The sequence below is a fragment of the Phlebotomus papatasi genome, chromosome 2, assembly GCF_024763615.1.
Source record: "Phlebotomus papatasi isolate M1 chromosome 2, Ppap_2.1, whole genome shotgun sequence".
In the NCBI taxonomy this organism is placed as follows: domain Eukaryota; kingdom Metazoa; phylum Arthropoda; class Insecta; order Diptera; family Psychodidae; genus Phlebotomus; species Phlebotomus papatasi.
In genome coordinates, this window is record NC_077223.1 from 41609687 (window position 1) to 41624864 (window position 15178).

At 33.4% G+C, this 15178-nt stretch overlaps 2 protein-coding genes across 2 annotated transcripts; both read left to right on the forward strand.

Annotated features, from left to right (window-relative positions):
• The first annotated feature begins 619 nt into the window (after window positions 1–619).
• On the forward strand, window positions 620–8427 carry LOC129800903 (WD repeat-containing protein 43). Its single transcript, XM_055845640.1, has 5 exons — window positions 620–847; window positions 1019–1117; window positions 1180–2135; window positions 5351–5479; window positions 7941–8427. The coding sequence occupies exons 1-5, from the start codon at window positions 668–670 to the stop codon at window positions 8365–8367; spliced, it is 1791 nt and encodes a 596-aa protein (XP_055701615.1). The 5' UTR covers window positions 620–667; the 3' UTR covers window positions 8368–8427.
• A 36-nt stretch (window positions 8428–8463) lies between these two features.
• On the forward strand, window positions 8464–14923 carry LOC129800904 (uncharacterized). Its single transcript, XM_055845641.1, has 3 exons — window positions 8464–8981; window positions 14397–14682; window positions 14753–14923. The coding sequence occupies exons 1-3, from the start codon at window positions 8885–8887 to the stop codon at window positions 14829–14831; spliced, it is 462 nt and encodes a 153-aa protein (XP_055701616.1). The 5' UTR covers window positions 8464–8884; the 3' UTR covers window positions 14832–14923.
• The last annotated feature ends 255 nt before the right edge of the window (window positions 14924–15178 follow it).

Below are 15178 nucleotides of genomic sequence, written 5' to 3' on the forward strand. Positions count from 1 at the left end.
TTGTCCAAAATTTTCCGGTCTTTCCTTATTCAATCAATATTACAAAATGGTGAATGCCTATTTTCTATTGAACATAGCCCTTTCCAAAATTATTTCCAATACTTTCAATCGAACAGTGTTTTATTTTAATATTTATAGTGGGGTATTGCGATGCTTGGAGGACCACTACAGCTGCAGTGAATATTTCAAGAATATTCAATGCCGTGCTCAGCGTTTCTACTTCATATTCTGTCAGTACTAATTCTACACGACCTAATTTGTAGATTGTTTTTTTTTTCATTAATTTATTTTCAACCGCTTAACCCTATTGGGGTCGCGATTGTTTCCGTTATTAAATCTACAATAAAAACGAAGAATAATGGCCTTTAAGCTGTCTATACACTAGGAAAAATATGGATAATTTGGCCACTAATCTATCACTATCAGCCAGGGGAAGAAGAAGTCTAGAGGTGAAGACAGCAGATCCCTGCGAAAAAGAGAGGAATTGAATTGAGATGACCAAATGGAGCATTCTATTGAAGTAGCAGCGCCTGTGATTTAACAATCCCTAAGCCGGCGGCAGGCATCAATCCGCCGCAAAATATTTAGTCGGCGCATATTAATTTTATTTTTTGCCTGAAGGTTGTCAGTCGTGTCAGCAGCCTGTTTGGTCGCGCATGTTGTCAAAATGAATCAACACGCGGGATGTTTCTCTCCTGACAATAAATTCTACGCGAATATTAGTGATGATGGGAAAATCAAAGTGTGGGATTGTGAAACTAATGAACTGAAGCACGATTATTCCACCAGCATCGTCAACAACAGCCCTTGCACCTGCCTCACGTGGATCACGCTGAAACATGGCCTGGTGAGTGACTTTCTGTGTTTCCTCAGCTTTTGGCACAATCCTTACCAAGATTTTCTATTCAGGGGGATACTAAGACTCCCTACTTATAATTGAATAAGATAATTTTGAAAGTTTATTGGTTTTATTGGGAAAATTTGTTTCGGTTCAGTAAAAGTGAGGTTATGTTTCTAGTCAAAAAAATCACGCCGGTCGTCAGTTTCCGGACAGGATTTTCTCGCCTTGGGGACCACAGTGGGGGGCGTTTTGGTGTTCAGTCTAGCCACAGGGAAAGTGAGTAACTTATTCTTGGGTTTTTGCGGGAAAATTTTACTGAATTCTTGGGTAATTTTAAGGTGGAACACACGCTGAAGGGTCATGGTCATATGGGAGCTGTAACTGGGATTTCGGGGCATTCCTCAAGTACTCTGTATACATGTGGGGAAGATTCCAAGGTTATTGTGTGGGATCTGGAGAAAGGAAGTTCCGTGGGCGAGTGGAGTACGTCAAACGAACGCCTGACGTGCATCAATGTTACAGAATCTGGAGAAAAAGTTGTCACAGCCTCCCGGCAAGTTAAGGCCTGGCTTCCGAGTACTCGTCAGCTGAAGCACACGTTCACAGGACACACATCCGCAGTGACCTTCCTGCGAACATTCTCTTCAGAAGGGTCAGAATATGCAATTTCTGCCTCCAAAATGGACAGAAATCTCTCCCTATGGAATCTAGAGGCTGTCAAGAAAAAGGACTCCGTGGGGACATTTCTGCTGGACGATCTGGCAGTTACTTTGGATGTAAAATTCCACCAGGGAAATCTCCAGATTCTCGCAACGTCGAGAAATGGAGTTGTGCACATTTTTAGTGAAAGTCTGGAAAAGGTTCTGAACTCCGTGAAGCCCATTAAGGCCAGATGGAGGATCTCTCTGGTGTCAGATGACAAGAAAACTGCCGAATCCCTGCCCGTGGTCGCGGCAAAATTCACAGATTCCGTTTTGTTGGCTTACGGAGGCTCCGGATGCCTGAGATTCGAAAGTCTGACGCCGAAGCAGGAAGAACCTCATGAGATTCTCATCAGAGATGATCCCAGGAAGGTCAAAGGGGGAAAGGAAGCAGCAAAGCATGTGCTAGTGGATCACACAAAAGTGGATTATGTTCTGGGAGGGGAAACAAAGAAGACCCTGAAGACCATTGAGATTCCCATGGAAAAGAGGCTGGAGAATTTGGCACTGTCGAAGGATCAGGGAGCTGGGACTGTGACTCCGGCCAAAAATATGCACTACCTCATCCAGGCTCTTCACAGTCGCGATCCAAAGTGAGTTCATTTTCTTTTTACTTCTAATCAGAGTTGATCAATTATTTCATAAAAAAATTCTAGATGAAAGATTAGGATAACATTTTAGTGAATAAATATTTAGACTTCCATGCTTAATAATTTTTGAGTACTATAAAGTTGAACTAAATTGATTATTAGTTGGCAGCAAATGGCTAAAGTGTTTTTCAGTAATATTGTGAAGGAATTTAAAAAGAATGCATGGATTTTTTAGAATCTATTTTTATGATATTTTTTTTGCATAAATTCTCAAAATCGAAAAGCAAAATTTCGAATTTCAGGTTTCTTCCTCCTGTAAAATTAAGAACCACATTTTCCTTACTGTATTAGAAATGCCGGCCTAAATCCCGAAAATCAAAATCCCGAAAGAAAAAGAAACACTCGAAGAGACAAAATCCTGAATGGGTCGAAATCCCAAAAGCCAAAATCCCAAATGGGTCCAATTGGCCGAAATCCCGAATATTTAATATTCTGAATGGTTCAAAATCTCGTAAACCCAGCAGCCCGAACGCCAAGATCCCGAAAGTCAAAATCTCGAAAGGCAAGATAATCTGACAAGATATCTGCAATAATTTCCCAAAACCTAAAAAATTTTCGTTTCAATTTAGAAAATTCGGATGCAATCATGGGAGTAGCTGTGACGCTTAAGAGTTCGGAATTTGGCCTTTCGGAATTTCAACGATCGAGATTTTAGATTTAGGGATTGTGGCGTTCGGGTTTTTTTTGCCCATTCTGGATTTTATTTTTTTTTGTATTGGCTATTCGGATTTTTGAGTCATTTGGGAATTTATCCCATTTTGGATTTTGTCTTTTTGGGATTTTCGCTTACAAGATTGTTGTATTTCTGACTTCGGCTTTTCGGAATTTTGATCCATTCGGAATCTTAGCCCTTTTTGGATTATGGGCCATTCAAGGATTTTGGCTTTTTCGGATTTCTGATTTCAGGGTCTCTTGCTTTTCGGGATTTTTGTCCATTCGGAATTTCGGCCATTCGGAATTTCGAGTCATTTCGTATTTTGACTCTCAGATTTTGGCCTATTCTGGATTTTATCTTTTTGAGACTTTAGATTTCAGAATTGTTGCGTGCGGGATTTTGGCTTTTCGGAATCTTGGCCCATTCTGGATTTTTGCCCATTCAGGATTTTGGCAATTTAAAGGTTTTTGGGTTTTTTTTGGATTTTTGATTACAGGGTTTTTTGCTTTTCGGGATTTTTGCCAATTCGGAATTTTGGCTTATCGGGATTTCCGCTCTTCGGGGTTTCGAGTTATTTCGTATTTTGATTCTCGTATTTTTGGCCCATTCAGGATTTTGGCTTTTCAGGATTTTGGGTTTTTTTGTTTCTTGATTTCAGGGTTTTTTGCTTTTTGGAATTTTTGACCATTCGGAATTTCGGCTTTTCGAGATTTCGGCTGTTTGGGATTTCGAATCATTTCGTAATTTGATTCTCAGATTTTAGCCCATTCTGGATTTTGGCTTTTCAGGATTTTGGGGTTTTAGGATTTTTGATTTCAAGGTGTTTTGCTCTTCGGAATTTTTGCCCATTCGGAATTTTGGCTTGTCGGGATTTCGGCTATTCGGGATTCCGAATCATTTCGTATTTTGATTCTCAGATTTTTGGCCCATTTCGGATTTTGGCCCATTTTGGATTTTTGGTTTTGAGGATTCTTGATTTCAGGGTTTTTTGCTTTTCGGGATTTTTGTCCATTCGGAATTTCGTCTTTTCGGGATTTCGAATTATTTTGTATTTTGATTCTCAGATTATTGGCCCATTCTGGATTTTGGCTTTTCAGGATTTTTGATTTCCAGGGTTTTTTGCTTTTCGTGATTTTCACCATTCGGAATTTCGGCTAATCGGGATTTCGGCTCTTCGGGATTTCGAGTAATTTCGTATTTTGACTTTCAGATTTTTGGCCTATTCTGGATTTTATCTTTTTGGGACTTTAGATTTCAGGATTGTTGCGTGCGGGATTTTGGCTTTTCGGAATCTTGGCTCATTCGGAATCTTGGCCCATTCTGGATTTTTGCCTATTCAGGATTTTGGGTTTTTGACTTTTTTTTTTAAGGATTTTTGCTTTCAGAGTGCTTTTAGGGATTCTTGTTCATTCGGAATTTTGGCTTTTTGGGATTTCGGCTATTCGGGGCTTTGAGTCATGTGGAATTTTGGCCCATTTTGTAATTTATCTTTTTGGGATTTTGGCTTTGGGACTTGTTGCGTTCGGAATTTTAGTTTTACAGAATCTTGGCCCATTGAAAATCCTAGCTCATTCTGAATTTTGGTCCGTTCAGGATTTTAGCCTTTTGGTATTTTGTCTATTTTCGGATTTCGGCTTTCAATATTTTGTCAGGGATCGGCTAGAAAATGTCTAGGATATTTCTGAAATGGTGCAGTGGATTTCATAAATAGTAATTCAGTAGGGGGTGATGAATATTTTAGATGGTAGATTTTCTTAAAACCAAATCAAAAGAATTTTATTTTTTTTTAAATACTTAAATACCCAATTTAAAAAAATAATTCTTAGAGATTCATCTCAAACAATTTGTCAGTAAAATACTATAACTGGTTACTTAATAATTGAAAATGAGCAATACATAATTTCAATTTTTCCATTAAATATAATTGCATACCTCTGGCAAGCAGATAATATATTATAACATTTTTTAGACAAAAGATTTGAACGTGGGGATGTTTTCAAAACGTAAAGGTTCTGCAGGAGCCTGTACTTTATTTATGACGTCTGGGATAACGAGAGAAAGTAAGATGATTATTTGCTCATCTCCAACAAATACAAAGACTTTTTGATGTAATGAAAAAACGTCTGATAATTTGAGAAAAATAAACCTATAGAAAGTGGTTTGTACCAGATTTTATGCGTACATACAGAGAGATAATTCTCCCGATTTGTGCTCAAAAAGTGCTTATCGTGTGTTTCATGGGTTCCATGGTATCAGCACAGATTCATGTACAACAAAGTAATTGTGATATTTATTTGAGGAAAAAAAGTTATGGCTCATTTCAATACTCTCAATTGCGTAACTAATATAGTTTAAAATTTGAGCTAAATAAAATAAAACAAAATAGATCTTAGTGTCGGGGAAGACACCGTGAATCTGACTCATTGTTCATGAGTGATGTTTCCAACGGTCTTTTTTTATGTTGAGATCGAGTCTTATTTCACTCTTTTTGGTTATTTTTCAGAATACTGCAAGATGTCTTACTCACAAAAGATAAGAACAGCATTAGGACAACGTTGAAATATCTTCCTCCGCAATATATTCGTCCACTGATAAATGAGCTGACAACATTAATGCAGAAAAAACTCAAAAAGTAAGTTCAATTTTTATTTATTTTTTAATAAGTTTTCATTAGAAACAATTCTTTCTGGGGATGTCGTTCAATCCTTTTTATCCAGCTTCTTGCAACATATAAGACTTGCACAAAACATAGGATCCCGTAGATCGGTAAATAAATGAGTGACTGGTGTCTCGCAGTTATGGGTCTTTTAAATTTAAAAATGAAAAATGATCGTAATAAAATGATTCTCAAAACCGAAACAATGCGATGTGCTATTAACACTTCAAATATTTTGAATTTGAGGTTCTTCGAAATCATTTTATTAAAAAAGTGCATTTTTTTTCAAGGAGACCATAAGTAAAGAATAGTGATTCCAAATAACCGGGTTTTTAGGATAGACGGTTAACCGGTTTTGGATGGCTCTGAAACCGGTTAACCGGTTTAAAACCGGTTTCAAATTTAGACTTAAGTTATGGAATTTTGAACATATTTTCAGAACCAAAACTTTGATGTAATATTTAACACACAAATATATTCTTTTTCTCAGTTAAATGAGAACTTATTTATTGCTTTATTTTGTTTTTAAAATAATATTTTAAAATAGTTCTGAAAATTTCAGAGTGCAGAAAAATTACCGGGGGTTTTGCAATAATATTATACCATGGAAAAGCTAATGCTATGTAGATTGACGTAATAATAACTATTTTTTGGTAAAAGTTGTCATTTTTGACAATCTTTAATGAGGAAATACTTGAAAATTTTATTCTAGATCTTGGAAAAAATATAGAGAATGTTTTGACGAACAAACCGAAAGAGTTTTCTTCTTTATTTTCAAAATCCTATAACTAGTTAAATCTTCTTAAACTTAAGTTTCGAAAACTTGAATCGCTACCTATATTCCGCTATAGTTTTTTTTGTATATTGTTGTAAAAGTATTGTCAAAATTATTCATTTTTTAAGAAAAAAAATCCAGATTTTTCGGTCGGGAATTGTTTCTAAAGTCATTTTTTTAGATCATTCTTTACAGAAAACATACCAATGCATAATTTTTGGTATTATATGTCATGAAAATCACGATTATAATTTGCACCAAATTCACAAATAATTTCACAGAAAATATTCCATAGGCATTTTGAAAAAAAAAAGAAATAAAATAAAAGGAAATCTCTGGGGATTTTTACTCCACCGGTTGAGAAATTATTAAATACCAGTTTTTAACTAAAAAAAATACAAGAATCTTGTGTAACAATTTTGATGATTTTGGGTCTAATAAGATATGTAGTTAAAATATAGCAATATTTAATAAAAAATCTCTATGAAGACAGAAAGAGGTAGCATCATGTTACTTTCACACATTAAACAATATTTTACAAGATTGTACTAAACTGTTTACAATTTTTTCTCAGTATACAATCGATTTTTTATCTTGTAAATATTTAATTAAGGTTTGAAAGGTAAAATATTTCCAAGCGAAAAAGTTCTGAAATAATTTCCGATAACCTTTAAGCAAATAATTCTTTTCAAGAGTGGAAGAAATGTACAGGAAACCCATTACGACTATCTTTCATAAATATTAACATTACTACCATATACTACATATTACACTTAGAATCATATTGAAATCCAAGTTCTCTTCTAAAGTCAAGGAAAAATTTTGCAAATCTTGAATTTTAAGAAATAAACTTAATCTTCAGAGTTTAGAGAAATTTTAAAAGTTCTGTAAAAAGACGGGTTTAAACCGGTTTCATCTTTAAAAACCGGTTTTAAAACCGTCTCCAAAATAGGACGATTACCCGGTTTTTCGAACCGGTTAACCGTTTCTGGAATCACTAGTAAAGATAGAGGACAAGTAATGCCGCCACCATATATATTTTGCCAAATTTTGTTCCAGTGTTTTCAATAATACAGAAATTCCTACAATTACAATTATTGTTCTAGGTGGGATGGTACTTACCACAATGTCACTTAGATTATATTGTATTGCTCACATTAATTATAGCATTAGGGATAAAACTTTAATTTATGTGTACTTCCATTGAGTTTTACTTTGAAAGGTGTATTAATTAAATTATCCATGGAATAATAAATAATGATAAATTTGATGAGTGATAAATTTTAATGAATTTCAAGAGAATATCTTTCATAAGTTGAAAATTATTTGATATTTTCAAGAAAATTTATCTAGAAATAAAAAAAGCCGAAAAAATAGCGGATTGCTTCTTCGGAATGCCTACTGCAGAGGGCGCGGAGGGTTTGGCTAACAAAAGTTACAAATGCAAGAATATGTCAGCCATATTGAAAATAACCGTTTCTTATTGGCTGGTTTGAGTAATTAAAAAAAAAATACACCGATTTCTTTCTTTAAAAAAAAATGCAAGTTTTTGTTTACAAAGAAATCACTTTGAAGAAATTTAAAGAAATTTATCTTTATCTTAATCTAGATATTTTTAGTCTCAATTCTGTCATGAAAAATTTTCTAACGCATTTATTTCAGTGTCGAATGTGCGACGCACTGGATGAAAGTTCTAATTGAACTGCACGTGGGGCAATTAATGGCAGTTGGATCAGAGGATCTCAGGAGTCAGATGAAACCCTTCCTGGGAATTGTTGAGCACAGAGTTAGCAATTTACAAGCCCTGACCAGGGTTCGGGGACGTCTGGATCTCATCCTGTCGCAAATCCGGGGCAATTCTGAGGTTGATCGCGATGAAATTGCCAAGATCAACAAGAATTTGATTGTTCATCAGGATGAAGCGTCAGATTCTGACTCGGAAATTGGCCTGGAAGAGACAAACAATGACGAGGATGGGTGGGAGGAGGATTCGTCAGAGGGCAGTGGGAGTCAGGCAGAGAGTGAAGATAGTGAGGAAGTAGATGAGGAAATGGCAGAAAATGACGAAGAGATGGAGGTTTCTGATTAAATTTTGTGCGAGGGAAGTGTCTGGAGGAGAAATAAATTGTTGGATGTCATGAAAAAAAAATGTCTATTATTAGCTTGGCGAGGTCTCCAATGTCCAGAGATAGAGAATTAGTGTTCCGAAGATCGGTTGAATATTCAAAGTAGATCGCGAGGAAGCACACTGTACTATACCCAAAAATTTAAACTAATAACCTTGTGGCGAAGCCTCGCCCGGAGCTCTAATCTCCCGGCTTCGCTTCATATACAACTGATAACCCCCAAGACCTGGGTTAATCTTGATAACACTTTAGCAATAGCTATAAAAGTGCCCTCAATCCCAGATCACGCTTTCAATTGCTTCCAGCTCTCTTGGTGGATTTTGTGTCCGGACTCCGGAAAGTTCTCGAGTTGTGCTAATTTTGCGTAGAAGACTGGTTTTTTATTGAGACTATCTACCTGATTGTTTGTGATTCAGGGATACTTCTGTGATTCTTACCGTGACTGAATTGATTTTTCTTTAGTTGTTTTGTGCCTTTTGAATGTGTTTGACTGCCCATCAAAGTGATTATCACGTAATTTGTGCCACAAAGGCTCTTCCAGAAATTCTTGCTGACTGCCTCTTTGATATTTGTACAGGTAAGTCATCAATCATTATGGCCTCTACACATTGGGAGCAATTTTTGGCAAAAATTGCTTTTTTGAAGGAAATTCCCTGCAGCGTTTGTAGGGAGAAACGTCAAATTTCTGTCAAAAACGCAATTTTTGACGAAAAAATTGCTCCCAATAATGTGTAGACGCCTTTAATGGGCAAATGAATTGATATGATCGGAAAAGTTATAGAAAATTTTCATGAAAATTCTGGAAATGTCGAATAAAAAAGAACGTGGTGTACACATTTTATCCCTTAATATTTTCCCTATTTTCCCCTTGTGCATTCTCTTTGAATTAGAAAAGTCAGTCTGAATATTCTGGAAATTACCGAATAAAACAGATTCATTACCAGTTCGTTTTAGTTTGACGCAAGTACTCAGTCTTTGAACTTGAAATATTAAAATTGTTTACTAAATTCCAAGATTTCATTATCAAAGTTAATTTTTTAAATAAAAAATATTCTCATACGAGTAACTGGGAGTAAAATATTTTTCTAATAAATTGAAAACTTAAAAAGAAAGTGATAAGGGTTAGAAACTAGGAAACGATCAAGCGATTGACTTATGATTGACATGAATTATCATTAAACGAAATAAACTATTCGTAAGTAAATCTAAATGAATAAATCTGCGTTTAACATCAGTTAAATATCTAGAATTGAAAATCTGAGGCTAATTTGAGAGAGGGTCACCGAAGACCGGATGTTCGTATCTCTTACCGTTTGGCCTCTAGATGGGTAACAAACTTACGGACACAAAAAAATAATATTTCAAAAATTAGAAATGTCCAGTAAAGTCAGTCAAAATCTTGCCAAGAAGTACTGTAAAATTACTCGGAAATTAGAGTACATCACAGAAAAAAATTTGTAAAATTGTTCGTAAATATTTGTGAATTCCTCTACAAAATGCTCCTAAATCGCATAACCCACAAAAAAGTTCGTTAAAGTTTGTACTTTAATGATGATATGACGAGAATTTTTTTTATAAACATTTGTTCGTACTTTTTTGTTTCTCTGACGAAACTTTACAAACAAATGACAATATCTTACGAACTTAATCGAAATAATCATTTTCACGTAAAACATTTTTGGGGATTTTTTTTTAAAATAAATTAACGATTTTTGCTTATTTTTTACATTGGTCGGCTCAATTCAGAAATAAATCTTTAAATTTTATAGAACCAAAACTTCGGCAAGTCTTGTAATGCACCTTTAAAATGCTTATAATGAGGATTTTGTGTTAAAAGTCTTGTAGAAGCTCTTAAACTACTTAAAAGTGCGCCACTTTACTTTTAGTAGTGTCTGTTAAGAGCGCTAAAAGTTATACAAGTATATTGGTTTCTTCTTATTTAGATTATTCTGCAAGACATGAAAAAACTGCTTCTTGGATAGGTACCGAAAAATAAAACTATTTTTAAAGCTATTAAGAATTGTAACCAATTTGGTTTTTGTGGATAAGTTGAAGGATACTGAAACCTAAGACGTGAATAGTGGACCTGTTTACCTACTGGTTTTGAGATTAATTCAGCTAAATATTAGAACAGTTCTTTTTGAAAACATTTTTTCTGGATAAGTAGATTTTATTCAATTTTAATTAAAAAAAAAATGATGGCCAATTAGGGGGGGGTAGGGCTACTTTGAGCTGTGGAGCTGGAGCTACATTGTTATACGATTTTTTCGTATATTTCTAAAGGAAACTGGGTTGTAACATGATATAATTTGTATAGATAGAACAATTGTGGATCTAAATAAAATGTAGCCCTACCTACCTCTACTTAGATCTTTAGAAACAGATTTTTTTCTGTAAATAAATTTATTGTTGAAGACCTAAACTGACCCTATGAAAGCTTTGAAAAGAGATTAAATTGAATTTGAAAAAAATGAATCAATTTGGTTTGCTGGAGAAAATCTTACGTTTCGGAGAGAATTTATTAAGAATAAATAATCTTTTTGTAGGATTTGGGAAAGGAGGATATTGAGGGAAAAGACTCTTCCTTTTATTTAATAAATGATTTAATTGAAAAGAATGTAACTTCAACGTCTGCTTCCTATGAACAATCGAATGAGAATGATATTATTTCAAACTGGACTACTATTTTTCATCCAATTCCCACATTTTGTTTAAGTTCTAATTATTTATATTATTAAGTTTTTTACGCCTTTATCTCAGAATGAGGGTCTGAGTCGACTGAATGGAAATGAAGTCCTTTCGACCAGTTTAAATTTGAAAAAAAACTAAAGAAGTTAGTTTTGAAATTTCGACAAAATAATGTGTGACTGTTACATTATAATAACACAATTATATTGTGTATCATTTAGGTTTAAGGATTAAAAAATAAAATTGGAAAATGACATTCCGAATTTTACTAATAAACATTTATAAAATAAATTATAGGGATTATATAGAAAAATTATCGACGAGGATTCGAGGGATTCTTTAAAAAGTATAGATAACCAGTAATAATGAACAAAGGGTAATTTTTCCTGCTAAATTTGAATCAGTATATTTCACTAAATTTTCTCACTAAAAATAAAATCAAATAACTAAAACGGAAATCATTTATATATATATTTCAATGATTAAAAATATGAAATATTTTTGACAAAGGGAAAATTCAGTATGAGGCATCTTTACAACTTTGCAACTTTCGATTTATTTAAATGGATTTAGTTATTGAACTATTCGAAAAATATCTGTAATCCATTTTTTTTTAAATACGTAAACTATTAAATAATAAGTATAGATGATACTTTAGTTTTATACAAGAAACTTTTTTTTATGAAAAGCAAATGAGTTATTTTACAAATTTTACAAAATATAATTTGAAGTTAATCGTATGAATTGAATGCTTTAGTGAATAATTTAGGTTTAGGGGTTTCAGTGGGTTTCTCCCGGGATTAGCAACATCGCAGGGATAAAAAAATCTTCAGAAGATATTTTCGAATTGCAAAACATATTTTTGCTACAATTAAAACAAATAAAGATATAATGTGAAAGCCAAGTGATAAGCCAAGATCAGCTTATAAAGGTGTGATTCTTTCGATGATGGGATATGGGATTCGCAATTCCTAGTGACATGCGTAGGTCCGCGGATGGCATCCGTCAGTTTTTTCGGGTCCAGGCTGAGTGAATCTTAAAGAAGCATCTTCTCATCTTATTTTTTTTTCATCTTTTTTTCACCTCATGTTTTTTTTCTTTAGCTCTGTTTTCTTTTGTTATTTCAATTTTAATCTTCTTTTTCTTTAACACAATTGTAAGAGGGATGAACCCTATTTTGTGATTAAATAAATATTCTATTCTATTCTATTCTTCATTGCAAATTTTATTGCAATTAGCTCTGCAGGCTCTGTAACATCAACCAGAAACGTACTAAATTGCACAAGCATAAAAAATTAAATACAGTGTCGTATTGAAAATGATTTTTTTATATTTTTTAAATTTCTAATAATTAATATATCAAAAAATGTAGATAGATCTATAGATTTATTTTAGCTGAGATTTTAAATGTGTCTACTCAAACAACTCTGCAAAATGGAATTAAAATGGTCGAAATCGCACAAACTAGTAGGGGAAAATGACCAGCCTTTGAATTATTTTAATTTCCTTTTATTTTCCTAAGTAAAAATGTCATTCTATAAACATTATAGTCTTAATAGTATTAACTATTTTCTATTAACTTCGATTAAAAAAACAGAATTTTTCTTTTGGAAAAAAGAAAAAAAAACTGATATTTGTAAGACTGAAACATTCAAAGGCTGGTGAATATACTCTATTACAATGGGATTTTTTTAATAAATCAATTTACTGAAAAATGCAATATCGCGAGAATTATTGCGGTAATACTGAAGTTTTTTTTTAAAATTAGTTTACTTCGATTAGCTCTACAACGTGAGCTATAAATAATTAAAATCGCGTGACTAAAATGAGTAGATTTCGCAAAAAGTTAGATTAAACTGAAAAATATTTGAAAATTGGTTTTTGCTTCAAATTGAAATATCTCGAAAACCTGTTTTTCGATCTTCAATTTTTTCATTAAATAGGTCTATTTAAGCTGTGCCTTAAGATCAACATAAAATGATTGACGCCTCACGAGCAAATTTTTGAATTAAGCCAAAAATTCGTATTTTTATATTTTTTTGAAAATATCTCAAAATCAAAAAATTTGGCTGCTCATTTTCAGTATCAGGAATGGTCCAAAAAATACTCTGTCAATATTAAACCAAATCGTAGCATCACATAGATATAATTACGTAAGAATCTGACCTAAATAATGAAGTGGCGGAAAATGCCTAATGCTTCGTGCGATTTTAAGCTTCGTAATGACTAAATTTTTCCTATGTTTCTCAATAAATGAGATTCCGAAATATTAAAAACCGGGAACTTTCCCCTAAAAGAATGGGTTTTAAAATATGCGTGCGATGAGTTACATTTATTAAGAAACATAGGAAAAATTTAGTCATTACAAAGCTTGGGATTGGGATCGTACAAAGCATGGGCACTATCCCCTATTCTTTTGGTCTTAATTCCTCAAAAAATTATTATAGAATATTTAAAAATTAACTTTAAGCATTTTCAAATTTTTAATTGAAATCTGTGAAAATATTTTGTCCTATAAAATTTTATAACATTCTTGCAATCTTCGGATTCGCAGACCTTTAAAACATTCAATTATTTCAAGCAATTGACCAAATCAAAACACAATGATGCTAAAATATTTTACAGAATTCAATCTTTACATATTTTCTTCTTACACATCTGAAATCGTAGACAAAATCCAAAAATTCCAAATTGAAAATGATTCCAAATATAAAAAAAATGTTGAAATTAAAAAGAAATTGTCAAGATACAGTTCGCTTTTGAAAACTGCACACTAAACCCTTGGTTTTAGAAAAATATGAATACAAATATTTTTAATGCTATTTGTTGATAAATATCAACTGAATGACCTTAAGGAAAATCTCCCATAGTTTCTAAGAGCTTTTCATAATAATTCCAGTAATTTTCCATGTTTATTAAGTATCAAAATTTTACATATCTGATGAAATTTCCATAAAAATTAAATACACTCAAGTTATTTTGTTCAATTTCATCATTTTTTATGAGTCAAATTTCATCAAAATTGCTGATACTTGCACAATTGTTTTGTTTATTTCTTTGGTCGTTCAGGGAGAAAGATTATCGAACATTTTTCAGGAAATGCATTTTAAATGTTGTGACTGAAAAAACAATTTTTGATTTTATCGCCTTATCAAGTTATATGACTTGGCCCACTTTCGAAAGAAGAAAAAAGAAACAGAGAAATTCCTTCAAAGAGGAATGCAATGGAAAATTTTTCTCAATGTTTATCACCAAATGCAAATATGATGCACAAGTTACTCAAATTGTGGCATTTCTCTCCCAGATTGCTCAGCGATGCCGTCGTTGCCCCAGGGAGCCTTTGCCGCCTGCAAGATTGGCCAGAAGTTTTCGTCTGAGAAGGATACGTCAGTGATGCGTATTCCGCCCCTTTTTGGCCAAGATAAACAACATTATTCCAACAACAAGAAGCTGATGGAATACACACCAGTCAAGTACAATGGCAAGATGATGAACAGCATCTGGGGACTCTACAACAAGTACTCACCCCATAACATCAAGAACGTCTCTGACGTTGAGGAATCGTGGAAAGTGGCTCCAGAGCAGGGAAAGTAAGCTATTGAATATTTATTTTATTGCCTTGCTCGACTTGTTAATCGATCATTTTTGACTTTGTTGCAGATACTTTACTGCTCAGAGCACCATGAATGACGCTCGCAAATCCTTCTGGGACGCCACTGCCACATTTCCGCGCCACTGAAGACGATCTTGGAGGTCATTTTTGGTCCAAAGGGGCCCTACATAGCATTCCACTGTAACTAATTTCAGTGAGAAATAAAGCTTTGAAATATATTTTTTTTATTGTGTTCTTTCTCAAGTAAAAGAAAAATTTGGAAAATTTGACAGTTGTATCCGCCATTTTGCAAGGTCAATGGCTGATAAACAGAAACCGGATTTTGATAGATTTATTGAAGTAATTTGTAATAAAAATAAAACGATAAATCATCGCAACAGTCAGCTGTAGCTTATCAATTATTGAATTGATAAAGAAAGGTAGTAATTTTCTGACGCTTTTCGCAAAACGAATGAATAAATCACCTCGTGTAG

Excerpts from the sequence above, each read along its gene's own strand:
- LOC129800903 (XM_055845640.1), top strand. The coding sequence starts at position 668 with ATGAATCAACACGCGGGATGTTTCTCTCCTGACAATAAATTCTACGCG. Across the intron at positions 848-1,018 it reads TCACGCTGAAACATGGCCTG|TCAAAAAAATCACGCCGGTC; the intron begins GTGAGTGACTTT and ends TTATGTTTCTAG. Across the intron at positions 2,136-5,350 it reads CTTCACAGTCGCGATCCAAA|AATACTGCAAGATGTCTTAC; the intron begins GTGAGTTCATTT and ends GTTATTTTTCAG.
- LOC129800904 (XM_055845641.1), top strand. The coding sequence starts at position 8,885 with ATGTGTTTGACTGCCCATCAAAGTGATTATCACGTAATTTGTGCCACA. Across the intron at positions 8,982-14,396 it reads CCTCTTTGATATTTGTACAG|ATTGCTCAGCGATGCCGTCG; the intron begins GTAAGTCATCAA and ends TTTCTCTCCCAG. Across the intron at positions 14,683-14,752 it reads GTGGCTCCAGAGCAGGGAAA|ATACTTTACTGCTCAGAGCA; the intron begins GTAAGCTATTGA and ends ACTTTGTTGCAG.